The sequence below is a fragment of the Zeugodacus cucurbitae genome, chromosome 2, assembly GCF_028554725.1.
Source record: "Zeugodacus cucurbitae isolate PBARC_wt_2022May chromosome 2, idZeuCucr1.2, whole genome shotgun sequence".
Taxonomy (NCBI): Eukaryota; Metazoa; Arthropoda; class Insecta; order Diptera; family Tephritidae; genus Zeugodacus; species Zeugodacus cucurbitae.
In genome coordinates, this window is record NC_071667.1 from 46407834 (window position 1) to 46423389 (window position 15556).

The 15556-nt window shown below is 33.6% G+C and overlaps 2 protein-coding genes and 1 long non-coding RNA gene across 3 annotated transcripts; 2 read left to right on the forward strand and 1 right to left on the reverse strand.

The window, feature by feature from the left end:
* Window positions 1-6150: 6150 nt before the first annotated feature.
* Window positions 6151-9076, forward strand: LOC105212379 (N66 matrix protein). Its single transcript, XM_054230601.1, has 2 exons — window positions 6151-6556; window positions 8943-9076. The coding sequence occupies exons 1-2, from the start codon at window positions 6151-6153 to the stop codon at window positions 9074-9076; spliced, it is 540 nt and encodes a 179-aa protein (XP_054086576.1).
* Window positions 9077-9851: 775 nt separating this feature from the next.
* Window positions 9852-10722, reverse strand: LOC105212378 (sarcocystatin-A). Its single transcript, XM_011184306.3, has 3 exons — window positions 10490-10722; window positions 10306-10415; window positions 9852-10131 (listed from the first exon to the last, which is right to left on the reverse strand). The coding sequence occupies exons 1-3, from the start codon at window positions 10556-10558 to the stop codon at window positions 9933-9935; spliced, it is 378 nt and encodes a 125-aa protein (XP_011182608.2). The 5' UTR covers window positions 10559-10722; the 3' UTR covers window positions 9852-9932.
* A 2710-nt stretch (window positions 10723-13432) lies between these two features.
* Window positions 13433-14996, forward strand: LOC128920001 (uncharacterized). Its single transcript, XR_008470116.1, has 2 exons — window positions 13433-13523; window positions 14661-14996. It is a non-coding gene; the product is annotated as an uncharacterized LOC128920001 (long non-coding RNA).
* Window positions 14997-15556: the final 560 nt, after the last annotated feature.

The following is a 15556-nucleotide window of genomic DNA, read 5'->3' on the forward strand; positions in this document are numbered from 1 at the left end:
GTTGCATTATAGCTAGTTTTTGAAAAATTAGTGTTGGTCGCGGCATAAAAGTGTTTATCACAATATTGACACAATAAGACAATCGAAACACATAAACTGGTTAAATTCAAAATTTGAAATCGTCAAACATTGTTTTTTTTCAGTTGCGATTTGTTTTTCCCATTTATATCAAATGAAACGGGAACATTGATATTTTGATTAATCAACTTTTTGTTTTGCTATCAGTTTTGTTTTCATTTTTATGAACTGATAATTTGAATAATAAATAAAACTAATTCAATTTGCGGTCCTAAGCTACCATTAAATCCCTTAAGGCCAAAGTTATTGTAATACTTTACAATTTGTTTCTATTTATCTGCTGCATTTTGTAATAAATTAAACTTAATTTAAACAAAACAGTTAAAACATAAAGAGCTTAAAATAAGTTCTTGTTTTCACATCCCATAGACTATTTATTAATGGTATATTGATAACCAATTTCAAAACTTGATGTGCTCATCTTCCGTTTCGCATCACGTCGAAATCAAATGAAGTTCACATTTTTTAATCGAGTTCGCATAAATTGAAACAAGGGCCCAGTCTTCAACGTTGTGCTCCTCCCCAGAATTTCTTTTATTGCTTTTCAGTGCAGTGCTGCTGCTTCTCGAGTGTAACAACAGCCTCAGGGATAATGTTTTGTGCCATGGTCTCATCACCATCAGCACCAATCGCTTCATCTATCGCCAGATAAGCTACCTGACATATAAGCGAAACAACGTTTAGTCCACAAATGAGCGACAAATTTAGAATAGGCATTTTCACAGTTTCAAGAGTGACTGAACAAATTTTTTAAAGCTCCATAAATTTTATATCGATATTCAGATATTTGCTTGTCTAACAAGTGTTCAAATAATATAAAGTACATGGGGCCAAACATTCAAATATTTATTACTGTTCTTCGAGATAGCTTTGGTGTTGACTTCACGTTTAAATGTTTGGCCAAGTGAGCAGAGCTCACTTTTTCCAAGTAGAAAAATGAACCTTACTATAATAGCTTAATGTTGTAGTCTTGGGACCAATTGTAGCGTGCTCGAAAATTAATGATGATTGGCAAAAAATGTGAATAATAACTTTTTCGCACACAAAAAAAAAACATAATTATTCCGTTGCACAAGGGCGGAGCGAGCAGGGGTAAAAAAATTTCAAATTAACTACATTAAATGTGAATATAAATAGTAAAGTCGGAGCAACGTGAAATTTCTACCTTTATACAAATATGTACTAGACCTCTTGGTATTCGACTAATCGACTAACTGGATTAACCGGTACTATTAAAACTTCAGTGCTGTATTTCTACCTGTGCCCGCCCCACGCATTCCATTATTTGCATAAAACTTATATTTGTAGTTTATGAAATTTCGCACGCTACTAGATTAAAGTACGATATATACCTACAAGTTTAATTGCCTCTACCATATTTTTCAAAGGCGCTTTAAATTGTATGTATTCTGAGTGTTTTAACAGGCAATCTGAAAAGTATGTACAATTTTAAACAAAAACACGTAAGGAAAGGCTATGTTCGGGTACAACCGAACATTTTATGCTCTCGCAATTTATTTATGTAATTTTATTAATATAATACACAATTTGACCCACATAGTCCATCGAAAGTTGGCAACTCTAATATTAGACATATGGGAGCTAGTTGAAGTTATGACCCGATTTCACCCATTTTTGGCAAGGAGACATATTATTAGAAGAAAAATATTCCCTACAAATTTCTTCAAAATATCTGAGAAACATACCTATATTTTCAGTAAAAAAAAGTAAGGAAAGGCAAAGTTCGGGTGCAACCATTTTATACTCTCAATTTATTGCTATAGTTTTATTAAGATAACACACAATTTGATCCATATATTCGGCATAAAGTCCAATAGAAAACCGAAAATCATCATATATAGTATATGAGGGCTGAGGTAATTCCTGAACCGATTTCACTCATTTTCATCACCAACGTACATTATATATAATTACATTATACATTATATATATGCTCACTTAATTTGGCTAAGATATTTCACATATTAACCGATTTATAAACTATTAAGCTCATCGTATTTTTGAAAATCCTATAATTATCTATATGAGAGTTATGAAAAAGAGGAAGATTTCCTCTGGATTAAATAAAGGTATCTGACAGATTTACCGATATTTCGGTAAAAAATCACTATAAGGCACTTCATATTCGATATCCGGGGCATTATCATATCATGCCATAACTTTGGTAGCTGACTGTTGAATTAGAATACTAGATATTTCGAATACCCAAATAATCATGAGACATGTCCATTGTATTCCCTAATATCTGTAAAATGACCTAAGGATAGTCACCTCATTTTACGTTCAAGCAATATCATTTTGTGAAGAATAAGGAAAGTTTAGGAAAAATTACGATTTAGTTCTTCCTATAGTTTTATCACAGTTTGGGTTGATAGACCAGATCAGCGATCACCAATTTCTTTAACCCTTCTTGAGGACTGAGTGACCCTTTATACTCTCGCAAGAAAGTTGCAAAGAGAGTATTGTAGTTTTGCTCACATAAAGGTCGTTTGTAAGTCACAGAATTCAACGAGTTAGAAATAGGGTTGGTTATACATATACATACATATATCAAAATGATCAGGATGACGAGACAAGTTCCAATCACATAAAATGGTGAAAACCGAAAACTTATAAAGTGCCGTAACTAAGCCATAAATTTGGTTATAAAAGTAGTATTTGGTACAGATGATCAGACTAGAACTGAGCATATTTGGATGTAAGTTTTTTAAGAAAATGGGTGTGATTAAGTTGAAATCCAGGAGTTACCCCAGTGCCCATATACTATATGTAATGATTATTGTTATTCTAGAGGACTTTATTCCGAATATGGGGGGCAAGTTGTATGTTTTCTTAATAAAATTAAATAAATAAATTGCGAGAGTTTTAATTCGGTTAACCCCGTACTTAGCCTCCTCTTACATGTTTAAGTTTGGAAACGAAAAAAGAGCTTAGTTCAACCAATTAACTCGTTACGTCGTCTGAGAGGTGAGCCTATGGCATGGTAGAAGAGCCGTTTTACTTGATCAAATGGAGTATTTTTTCCGCAATTTGACTTCGAATCAGCATAATAAGTTCTGTGATCTTTTTACATTTATCCAAGTAGTCGATGTTGATCTCACCTTGTGAGACCCAGAAAAGGGTGGTATTCACCTTTCCAAGTGAACTCGATTGTACTAAATTACCAAGGGATCCTATCCTATCCGACATGCAACCACTTTAAAAGTTATTGATGCCCTCACTTATTAGGGACGCGCTTCACGCACAATTTCCCTCTTTATCCATTCTCAATCTACTGCATTAAATTTTTTCTTTATGTTTTATTTTATTAAATAAACCAGCATGTTCAAATATTCAAAAATTTATTTTTTACACATGTCCCAATAAGAGATATATTCACCTATAAATCAAATATGGACTTATGGGAATTTTAAGTAAATTATACCCATATGGAAAATATTACAGTTTTATGTTATGTTCTTCGAAATTTCTACCGCTTCCTTTCATTATAATTCTCCCCGCTCTCAAAGTCTTCGTCTTCCTCATCAACATTTTTGAAATACTCGTGTTGGAACTCAAATTGCTGATCTGGACAATCCGCATCATTCAGCACACCGCCAAAATCGTCAACAGCACCATCTACGGGCATGACCTGGCAAATTGACACCAAAATCAATATTCCACAAAGTAAAGGCAATTTCATGATGAACATTTTATAGATATTGTTCGGTGCGCGTACAGAATGTCTCTTCAATGCACTTCAGTAAAACTCTGAAAAATATACCTATTTCTGTAATTTATACCATTTATTTGAATTAATGTCAATTTATACAGGTGCATTTATAACGGTCTGAATACAATATTTTCAAATATTTCATATACGTCTATTTAGGCAGACTTGAGCAAATATTTAAAAATATAAAATTCGCGTTGTAAAATATGTATGCTTGCATACACTTAGCACAAAAGCTTTTCGTAAATGCGGAGTGTCTTTTCAAAAGGGGACATCTTAACTTTTTTCTCACAAAATTAGAAATCATTATAAGCGAAATATTTAAAGCCCTAATATAAATAGTATTTGTGTTTAGGAACTATATCTTTACATGGTTCTAACTAGACAATTTGAGCAAAATAGGACCTTGACTTTAAAGCTACAGAATTCTAAAAAACAGAATATTCTCTTTTGACACGAAATTTTTATAACATTCTCATTTATTGTGTACTTTTTTGTAAGTATCCACTTTAATTGTGTACTATGATGTAAATATACCCTCTTTTGTAATATATAATCAATTAAGCACGAGTATTTGGGTTCCCTTTGTTGTCCCCTGCTAGTTCCAACGATAAAGACGTCTATAAAGAAGACTCTTCAAAGAATTCGGGCAAATCGGTCCAGCAGAACTTGAGGAATCGTAGGTACCAGTTTGAATGACGCGCCAAGAAAATACCGGTATTTCGGAAAATGGTTTGAATTAAAAAAAAAATCTATATAGACGTATTCTTAAATAGTTAAACTTGGGAAATATAAAAACAAAATAATTTGTTTATTTCTACACCAGAATACCCATTAAAGAATTACCATTAAAGAACATATCCAACGGAACTTGGTGACCTTCTTACTAGATACATTTTGTGTCAAAGATGAGCGGAATCAGTTTAAAAGATCAAATATCGGATGAAAAACTGATGCCTCGCATTTTAATTCTTCCAAATTGTGGAAGTAAGTAGTGTTCGGCTGCACCCACATTTAGCACTTCCTTACTCCGAACTTTAACTTTCTCTGCTTGGTTTAATAAAAGCTCAGATGTGAGTGAAATTTTATACGAGCAAATTGAAATTATTGGCAAAAACAGTTAAGCTAATATGTATATGTACCATATCTCGATTTATAAAGCCAAAATAATATCAACGAAGAACTCTTCGCTTGTTTACCTTGTATATGCAAATATGAAATAGACGTATTAAAAGTTGGGAAAACCCAAGTCAAACAATATGTTGTTGTTATTTATTTAATATCTTTTATGAGGCAATTGGTTAAAGAAAGCGTGTCATTAAGGAGATGAAAGACAGGATACTTCAATGGGACCACTTCGACATATTCTGTATAAGAGTATGAATCTAAACAAACAGACTCAAATTAGATCAGATTTTTATTACGACTAAATCCATTATTTAAGTTACTATATAGCAAGAACCGTCATGTCCAGTAGTGAGAGCGGTGCCATTGCGTGTTTATCGACCCTTTTTGGAAGCGGCAATTGCGGACTCAAACCAGAAAAAAATAAAAGAATAAACTTTAAACGCAGTCATCTATGTGATTATGAAAGCTTGCAGTCTAAAGAGACTACATACCGCATAAATAATTATTTTCACTAAAGACTAAAGAAGTTTAATAATCACTTGTACAAATAAAATAACATTTGTTATTTATTTAAAAATCTCTTGAATTTTCAAAATATTTAATTGTATAACATTAAAAATAATAATACGAGTATATGCGAGTACAGGAGTAGCTTTAGGCCGATATTCTCACGTTCATATGCGCCGATATTCAATCATAAGGTAGATTCTTCGGTACGGTTTTATAATAAATAATATTATAGTGTTTAAATATTGACTAGAGTTCTTACTGCTGACATACTTAACTTGGATATCTCTAGTATATTTCGTAAAAGCAACACACCAATCGAAATAAAGCCTCACTGAAGGCACTCCACCATATATCAAAATTCACTTGGAAGTAATCCCTAGATAATATTAGAATTCACTTGAAAGCGAACCCCCAACCTTTGGATTTAACGAAATGAACTGCGTACATTAGCAGAAAAAACTCTAATGCCTGACTTTCCATATTTTAGTTTATACAGCTTGTCTGATGTATTTGCTACTTGCGAAATTTGCAAAAAACAATTTATGCAATAACGGGCCAAATGGCCTTGAAAGACGAAGAACTTGCGTATTCTATTCTTATTATTTACTCAAGTCTTTGGGGTCGCGAGTAGTATAAATACTCAAGTGATATCACTTCGAATTCAATTAGTTTCAGATATATTTAAAGAAAACTTCTCTGAGATGAAGAAATTGAGTTTGTTCTTTGTTTTAGCGCTGCTTAGCGTATGTTTTCTGTCGGTTGCCAATTGTGCCGGAGGTGCCACTGATACTGGCGGCAATAGTGGGCCCAATGATAATGATAATTCTAGCGGCAATGGTGGACCCAATGATAGTGATAATTCTAGCGGCAATAATGGATCCGGTAATAATGGAAATACTGGCGGCAATGGTGGATCCGATAATAATGGAAATACTGGCGGCAATGGTGGATCCGATAATAATGGAAATACTGGCGGCAATGTTGGATCCGATAATAATGGAAATACTGGCGGCAATGGCGGGTCCGGTAATAATGATAATACTGGCAACAATGGGGGAAATGGCGGAAGTGGCGGAAGTGGTAACGATGACAATGGCAATGACAATGGTATTGGAAATGGAAATGGGGGAAACAACCCGTCATCTCCGGTTCGTAGAAAGGTTAGACTAAACAATGTAAGATTCTTCGCCAAAAGAAGAATTCGGGTACAACGTAGGCCGCAGCGAAGGCCACAAAAATTTGGAAGACCCCTCATGGCTAACGGTAGAAGACGTCAAAATATTCGCAGAAGAGCCAATTCCGGTATGCGTGTGAATAGACCTGCAGTTATTATTGGATAAATGACAATGAGCACTTATATGAGTACCGAAATTCAAGAATTAGTAATATATATGTAATAAAATATGTAAAGTAAAGAAGCACAGATTTTACTTTTATCAGTAACAAGGGCTGATTTATTCATATTCACATCAAAATAAAATACTTTCCAGATCTTGATTATTATTCACAGAAAAGCTCTGCATTATTTCCAATTATTCACGCCTAAAAACATGTTTCATCATTATCAAATCACTCGTGGATAGATCTACTTTCTTGAGAGAGTATTGGTATTAATAATTAGGACGTAAAAGCAAGTTCACCTTTGAAATCGGATCGGACTTCGGGCAACTAGCGTTTCTCAGCAGTGTTTGGGGCCCCAGCCTACCTGTTGTCACTATTGCGTAAAAAAAACTCATCAAAAGATCTTAAGTTATTCGACTATATATTTGATTATGCCAAACAATCAGTGTGTGGTTCAAACGTTTACAAAGAATAAAAAATATATCACAACTAGGCGGAATTGTTTAACCGATTAGGAGATGACAGATATTCGCGACTAAAGGCGAAGAGACAAAGGCATTACATTCGGCACATAAGGGTTAAGGAAAGATATGATAAACCGATTTTCCAGTCTGTTAATGAAAGTTTTAATTTATCTAAGATAGAGGGTGGCAAATTTTAGTTTAATTTTGATCAGAATTATAGTATCTTTTAAATTATTATTACGGTGTTTTTGAGATGTAATCTTAATATTAACCATACAGCTCAACCGTTATACAAAATTAATATTTTTATTATAGCTGAATAATGTACTTCGTATAATTAGCATACACTTGTATACCTAACCTAACCTACATCGATGTCCGCTACTGTATGTACACTGATAACCTTCCCGCTTGCCTATAACATTTGAGCTACAAATGAAAAATTTAATGAAATTTTCCTCTTTTAAGTGCCTTTTAATATTTTTTGCATTGAATGCCATAAGTAATATCAAAAGGAAAACATATACATGTTTTTGTAATTAATAAGAAATAAATTTGATTTTCATTCTAAAAGAAAAAAATTATTGATCGAGGTATTTGAGAAAAAGTTTGGTAAGTACCTCTAAGCACTTAAGTCGAATACATTTAGGTGCCTTTTCCGCCTTGGTGCCTCAAAAATAATACATTTTTAGCAGTGGCATTTAAGCGGGGATTACTGTATTAGTACGAGGGCTGCTATATATATTTCTGGCCTAGGCAACACTAAGTGTTGCCAGGTGCAATCTGACATTTCCATTGGAAAGTTTGACATCTTTTAGCATAACATCACTCAGAACGTTTTATCATTTAATCATGAATTGTTTTATTTACAGAGAGTAAAAAAAGAGAGAGTTTTGGCCGAGCCAAAAAATGGAATTAACTCGTGAACATTTTCGTGCGATCATTTTTCACAACTTTCGACGTGGATTATCGCGACAAGAGTGCATCGATGAACTAAAATCTTTATATGGCTATGAAGCACCATCCTATAGCACTGTGAAAAACTGGTAGAACGAATTCAATCGTGGCCGACGCTCGCTCAAAGACGAATTCCGTGAAGGTCGTCCAAAAACAGCCGTTGTGCCAGAAAACATCGATGCCGTACGTGAACTGATAATGCAAGACCGTCATGTAACATACCTTCAGATAGAGGCATGCCTATGCATTTCTCCCACCAGCATACATTCGATATTGCATGAACACCTGGCCATAAAAAAGATTTGTTCTCGTTGGATCCCGCACAATTTGACAATCGCTCAAAAAAATGCTCAAACAAAGTGCTTCGAAAATTGGTTTGAGCGCATGCAAAAGTGTATAAATCTTGATGGAGAATATTTTGAAAAACAATAAAACCATTTTCGTTGATAAATATTCCTATTTTCATTATTAGGCCAGAAATATATATAACAGCCCTCGTATATTAGATGATTTTTAGAATACTATAAATTCATCGTTGAAAATGTTTAATATATAAGCACGAATTTTCAAGTAAAATAATATTACTTTAGTCGATGACGGCATTGGAACTACTATTTAGTGTACATATACATACATACATATTATACATACAAACATTAATGTATAATACATATAGACTTATTGCTGACATAAAGAAAAAGCTTGTTTATTGAAATTACAACGCAAAATAGTATTGCCACCGAGAGCGATACTCGGCGGTTGCCTTTACATTGGCGTTACATTTAGTTCCAACGAACATTCTACTGCGTCCTCAGGACAGGAAAAAGTATTGAAATCGAGTTCACAATCGTTTTCATTGAATTGAGGTACGGTGAATATATCGATTGCAAGCTCCACGATATCTACTTTGTGCAGAGGTTTCGCGTAACCAAAATTATAACATTTTTGATAACCAATACCTATTTTGAGTCGTCTTTGAGTGTCATCGATCTCAATCAACTTTATTTTACGATCATGTTATTGTATTGATTTTTTTCGTGTTTTCGTCAATAACTGTCTCTTTCGGACGTCCATTGGGTTCAACGTATTCAGTGTTTACAATGTTTGTATGAGATTTCGCAAGTCACTTACACATGATTTTTTCATCTGATGCAGATCCCGAGTCACTCTCGTCAAGTCACATTTTAGTATCAGCAGGCTTCTATCACTCAAAATTCTGCATATCATGAAGCAATTATTCAATTCCTTTGAAATGTATACATATATATGTCTCTTGGAGATTACGTCTAACTAAAAACTCATGGATTTTCATTTCATAGAGAGGTTATACACTGTTTAGCACTTTTTAGCTTGCTCTTGATTGACAGCAGTCGTGAACCACTTTGGATCACCTGAATACCAAATAGACAAAGATACGGTAACAACAAGAATTGTCAGTTCTTATCAATGTGTCTGAGGAAATAGCTTAATAATTTATTGCCATACTATGGAGACATTTTGAAACTCTACATACCGACACTTACAACAACCGTTATGTGTTGAAAACCTAACCAACATTTTTCTCTATTCATTCTTGTAAGATAGACATATGGCAACCACCCTCCTTATCCAACTAAAATCAGAGTTTGTCACACCTGTCATTATAAATAATTCAATGGATTTTAATTAAAATTCCTTTATCATATCACACTTTTCAAGGCATACATTATACTGAAAACATATTAGGCGCTATGTTTGCGCACAATCTTCTCCTCACCATCGCAATCGATAGTTACTTGAATACCCTCTGGCAACCATGGCTGGGACCAGATTTCCACATTGCAATTCTTCACATTATTATTTCCCGCAATGAGGTCCACATTGATTTTCGTGAGTGTGCCTGAGACCACTTGTCTGCTTGCTGAGTTCACTTTTGAGATTCTATTTAGACGTAAACAAAACAAAATAGTTTTAGTTATAGTTGGGTCGCAAATAATAATATATACATACACATATGCATATATGTACGTCCGAATATAGATATAATATTCCGTAGATACATACAAATGTGTATATGTATTTGCAAATTGAATTACATATTATCGATAGACTTACTTATAAACGGGTCCTTCCCCCTTTTCCAATTTAGTTAGTGAATTCTGAAGATCTTCTTCCACCTGCTTTAGATCATCACCGCTGATTTGGGCGACGCCTCCAACTAAATGCTGAAGAAAATAATATGAAAATTAATTAATTGTGTAAATATTTTCCGTGCCATATGGTTCCCTCACGAACTTACATCTTTAGGCATAGCGAGAACTACTGCGGTAACACAGCCGAGCAATACGAACAACTTGGCATTGATCATTTTCAATTTGAAACTTTTATAATTATTTACGAACTTTATCGTTTCTGCACGAAGAGATGTATAAAACTGTTGCCGACTTGAAATGAAATTGACTTTTATAGGCCCTGGAACACTACTCGCAGTGTCAATAGTTGTAAGCTAACGCATAACTATAGTATACTTTGTGTGCTCATATACACACAGGTACAAACATATACGCACTCATTTGCTCATTGTTTGACATCGGCAGCGAACACAAAGGCAGTGGCATAGTAATAATACGGGCAACGACCACACTTTCTCACTGTTCTCTCTGTTTGTCCATTGTTTACAAACTAATATATATATATGTACAGTGTTGTGTAAAATGTTTGCCTTGCTTATGCTTTATATCGATGTCAGTGATCATACGAAATTTTTCATAAATAAATATATACATATATCTGTTTATAAAAAAATAATAACGGATATTTGCGTAATATTGTGTCCACTCATCCGTGGATACTAATCCACCCATTGATATTCATGTCGTGTACCTCTTAGAAAGTTATGGTTCAAGTCACGCGTTCAAGTTTCCAGCGGTCAACCAGCGCTTCGCTATATGTATGCTCCTTTCTCTAACTGTTGTCTCTTTAAAACGACTTCGAAACCACTTTACTACCGTATTCCATATTTCTTAAGAAAACAATTTATGATAAATAAAACCGTTTTAAAGCTATTACTAGTTCAAAATTGAAATAATGGGCGTTAATTTATATGTCATCTTTCGACATTTATACTAAAAGTGCAAGTTTTGCATTTTTATTCAGCTTGTTATATTAATATGGAACTCTTTCTGTCAGATTTAGTAGTTGGTTACCTGGTTGGTTGGTTAGTGCTGCTAATATAGTCTTAAATGTATTATCCGCAGAAATGCTACCTTTTCACTATCTGGTACTGGGATACAAAGACAGTCTATATGTTTGCACAATTTAATTGAAAAAATGGCTGCTAATTTTGCACCCAGCACTGTCATTACATTTAAATATAATAATCTTGGCAGATATTGCACGGGGATACCCAACTTTTACATACTCGTAATTATCTCACATATTTGCTACTCTCAGTATCATACTATTTAAATACTTACATATGTATTCGTATATCCCAACGACAAGAAAAACATACTACAAAATCTTATTTACATACATACATATGTACATACCGGCCTTTGACGCAGTGAAGTGAGTTTATTTATATTTACTCATCGCTGAATTATCGATCAGCCCTGCACTATGGTACTCATAGATAATATAATCTTTAGAACAACATTTCATTGTATTTATCATTTATTTATTTAAAATATTGTACCTAGCATATGTATAACAAGTAAGGATGGGCTAAGTTCGGATGTAACCGAACATTAAATGCTCTCGTAATTTATTTCTTTAATTTAATTAAGATAACACACAATTGGTACACATATTGAACATAAAGACTACTAAAATGTGGAAAATAATTATATAGAGTATATGGGGGATGAGGTAATTCCTTTACCGATTTCAACTATTATTGTCACCAAGCGACATTATATCCATGATTTAACGCTCACTTCAATTTGATAAGATATCTCCCATATTAACCGATATATACGGCATAAAGACCATCCGATGTTTGAAACACACTATTAGAAGGAATTTCTTTGGAATATCTGAGAGATTTACAGATGTTTTCAATAAAAAATTAGACGCAAATTTCCCGTCCTTATGTTCGACTTGAACTTGACTTGGACTCTTGAAGATTTATAGACCGATTTCGACGATTTTTAGACGGTCTATGCTAATACAGTATTTGTGCAAAGTTTTGTTCCGATAACTTCACTTGTGTTTAATTTATATACTGTAAAGGGAACGAACAATTGTTTTGATGGTTTTCAAAATTGTGGTCTAAGAAAAGTAGGTGTGGTTGTGAACCGATTTATGCAATTTTCAAACTATACTATGGGGATGCCAAGGAAATGTTACGAACCGAATTTCGTTAAAAACGGTCTAGTAGTTATTGAGATATGGTTATGTCCTACACATGTACCAAATTTTACTTTCATAAAATTATTTATGGTATAGTTATGACAATTTATAGGTTTTCGATTTTCGTCATTTTGGGGGCGTGGCAACTCCAACTCATCACTCTACTTGTCAACCTGATAATTTTTGTATATATAATCCTATATCTAACTCTTCTAGTTTTAGGCGTTATAAACAACCGTTATGTTAACAAAGCCATTTTACTCTCTTTGCAACAAGTTTCGGGGTATACTATTACTATATACTGCAAAAAGGTATTTCAGATATTCATATGTGTAGTACATATTAGAGCTCTTAAAACCCGATAACCGATTATTCGAATATCCGGTTTGTAGCCGTTCGTATTAATATTAACCGATTACTACTATTCGAATAGTCGTAACATTGCGCGTAATCGTATACGACTTAATCGTAGTAGAACGACTATTCGAATAGTTGTTCTGTTGCCTTTGATTTTTGTTTGTTTTTATTTGTGAAAATGTCAATTGTGCACATTTTTCAAGAGTTTCTTTTTTTCAATAAAAGTATTAATTTAATGAACTTCCACTATTCGAATAGTCGACAACGAACGGTTAACCGGTCAGTCGGAAATGAGCGGTTAATCAACTTACGACTATCCGAATACTGGAAACCGAATATTATTATTCGAATAATGTCCTATTCGGTTAGTTGATTAGTCTAATACCAAGAGCTCTACTACATATGTATGTAAATAAAATAGACCCGTATAATCAAAAGGAGTGAGAACAACAAGTGGTTTTAGCAGAAAACTGTGTTTTTAATCTAAAATAACTTGACCAGTTCAATGAAGTGTCTGAAGTACTCAGTGAGAACACTGATTACCTGTTGATTGAACCAAATTGGAAATATTAATATTATGATTCAGTGCTTTATAGCGCTTGTAAAGTGTCTGTCTTAAATAAGTAAGCTGGCTACAATTATATTATATTAAAATTTTAGTTTGAACTAGTTGTTGTTGACACGTAAAAATTTCCATATTTATAATCTCGCAGACACGACAATGTCGGGCTATAAATACTTTCAAATATGTAAAAAAGAGAAGACTTCACTTGATCTGAACGAAACATTTTCTTTTACATTTTGCTGATGTCTAGTTTAAATATATGTAAATCAAAGATAACGGTTGTTTTGTACAATTAAGTAACACAGACATACCATTCGATCGCAAATAAGTGCATGCAATCGGCCTGCATCAGTCACACTTTCTATGATTAATCACATAAAAGAACCGTGAAAGAAATCAGTAGCTTTCGCTTAAAAAATATTTCTTGTGAATTCTCGTCTATAAAGTAGTGAGGTTGTGTTTTGGTAGCACTATTCATGTATAAGCTGTTGGCAGATTTTTTTTTCATAAGGTACCATGGTTATGAATCCTTTTCAATAGTAATCAAATCCCGTAGATATATTCATAATTAGTTTTTTGTAGAAAATTCTACAACAACAAAGTCTTATACGCGATATTGATATATCGGTCTTGATATAAGAAAGAATAGCGAGCTTTGCTAACACCCAGTGAATTACACAGGTAAAGATAATTTTCTAATGGAATGAAGCTTTTCCCAACATCGCCTCAATACTCTGAGTATACAAGTGTTTCTGGCATGTTTCCGGAAAAAACACTTACGCTATATATAATATTTTCCACTCACGCGAAATAGTATGTGATAACAAAACAAAATAAATATCTTTCATAATTATTTCTCTGTCTAGTGGCACTTTGTTCCAAGCCATGTATAGATGCGAGTATACATATATTAAACGTAAAAAAAGGCATGCCGCCTGATAACAAAATTTTTCACTGTACAAAGTCATTGTATCAACTTGTTTTCCATTTGTTTATATGTACTCATACTTACATACATACATACATATTTCGCACATAGGTGTTCTCTGATTCATTTTGTTCTTAGCATGAAAACCTGTTAGTATTATTAACATTAGCTTATGTTTTGTTGTTTTTTGTTTGCTAATTGTGAGAGCAATATAGAACACTGTTACCATCTCATCTCAAATACAAATATACAATTTTATTATTTAAGGTAATGACCTTCAGCATAAGCATCTACCATATTATAAACGAAATAAACCCTAAAACCTCCACGAATAAGCTGTCAATCGATTCAAGCTCCAATAACCACGTTTCAGTACGTACTTTTTTTGTGAACTTTCCAAACCGCCAGAGCAATCGACAGGAACTACGTTAGCAATATTGGAAAATATAAAATATATTTTTATATTTCTTAAAAAACTTAAAACTAATCGATCCAAACAGGGTTAGATCGCCGAAAGGGCAGCCCTTGACCGGATAAAATCCGGGTCAACTCCGGTGCGTAGAACCGGCTGCTGTGGGAGTCGTGGGAGTCGTTTTTATATTTCTCATATATAACGGTATTATTACTTCCAAAAGTGTGATAGTGCTCCAATATATTACTCGTTGGCTTCGTTGAAAGATTGATATATTGGACTTAGAATCGGATGAGTTATCGCCCATAATATTCAAAGATGTATCTACACACAGTCTTGTAACATGCCAGCCTAAACAAAGTTAGACCGTTGAACGAGCAGTTGTCATTGCCAAGGTTATGAGTAAGCGCTTGAACCGCGTTCATAATAAAAACAATAAAAACTATCAACAACAAATCACTGGGCATCATTAATATGTAAATTAATAAAGGAACTGCAGCTGAGCTAGAGCAGAATGCAACGAAACCCGTCACACTAATACAACCATACATCATAAATTAGCACAAACTCGTTTTTGTTTCATTCTTTGAAAGATCACTTCAAGTGTTTATTTTCTAAATCATATTATTAGTCACTTAGGGTTTCAGGGCTTGCTTTTCGCTAGTGTACATATGACTATGTATATAAAAGTGTTTAAGAAAATTAGTTTAAGTGTAGCAGGTAGTAGGTATTTTGCTTTTGTCTAACTACA

Excerpts from the sequence above, each read along its gene's own strand:
- LOC105212378 (XM_011184306.3), bottom strand. The coding sequence starts at position 10,558 with ATGATCAATGCCAAGTTGTTCGTATTGCTCGGCTGTGTTACCGCAGTA. Across the intron at positions 10,416-10,489 it reads TTCTCGCTATGCCTAAAGAT|CATTTAGTTGGAGGCGTCGC; the intron begins GTAAGTTCGTGA and ends TATTTTCTTCAG. Across the intron at positions 10,132-10,305 it reads GGGGAAGGACCCGTTTATAA|AATCTCAAAAGTGAACTCAG; the intron begins GTAAGTCTATCG and ends ACGTCTAAATAG.
- LOC105212379 (XM_054230601.1), top strand. The coding sequence starts at position 6,151 with ATGAAGAAATTGAGTTTGTTCTTTGTTTTAGCGCTGCTTAGCGTATGT. Across the intron at positions 6,557-8,942 it reads TGACAATGGCAATGACAATG|TATTGCCACCGAGAGCGATA; the intron begins GTATTGGAAATG and ends AACGCAAAATAG.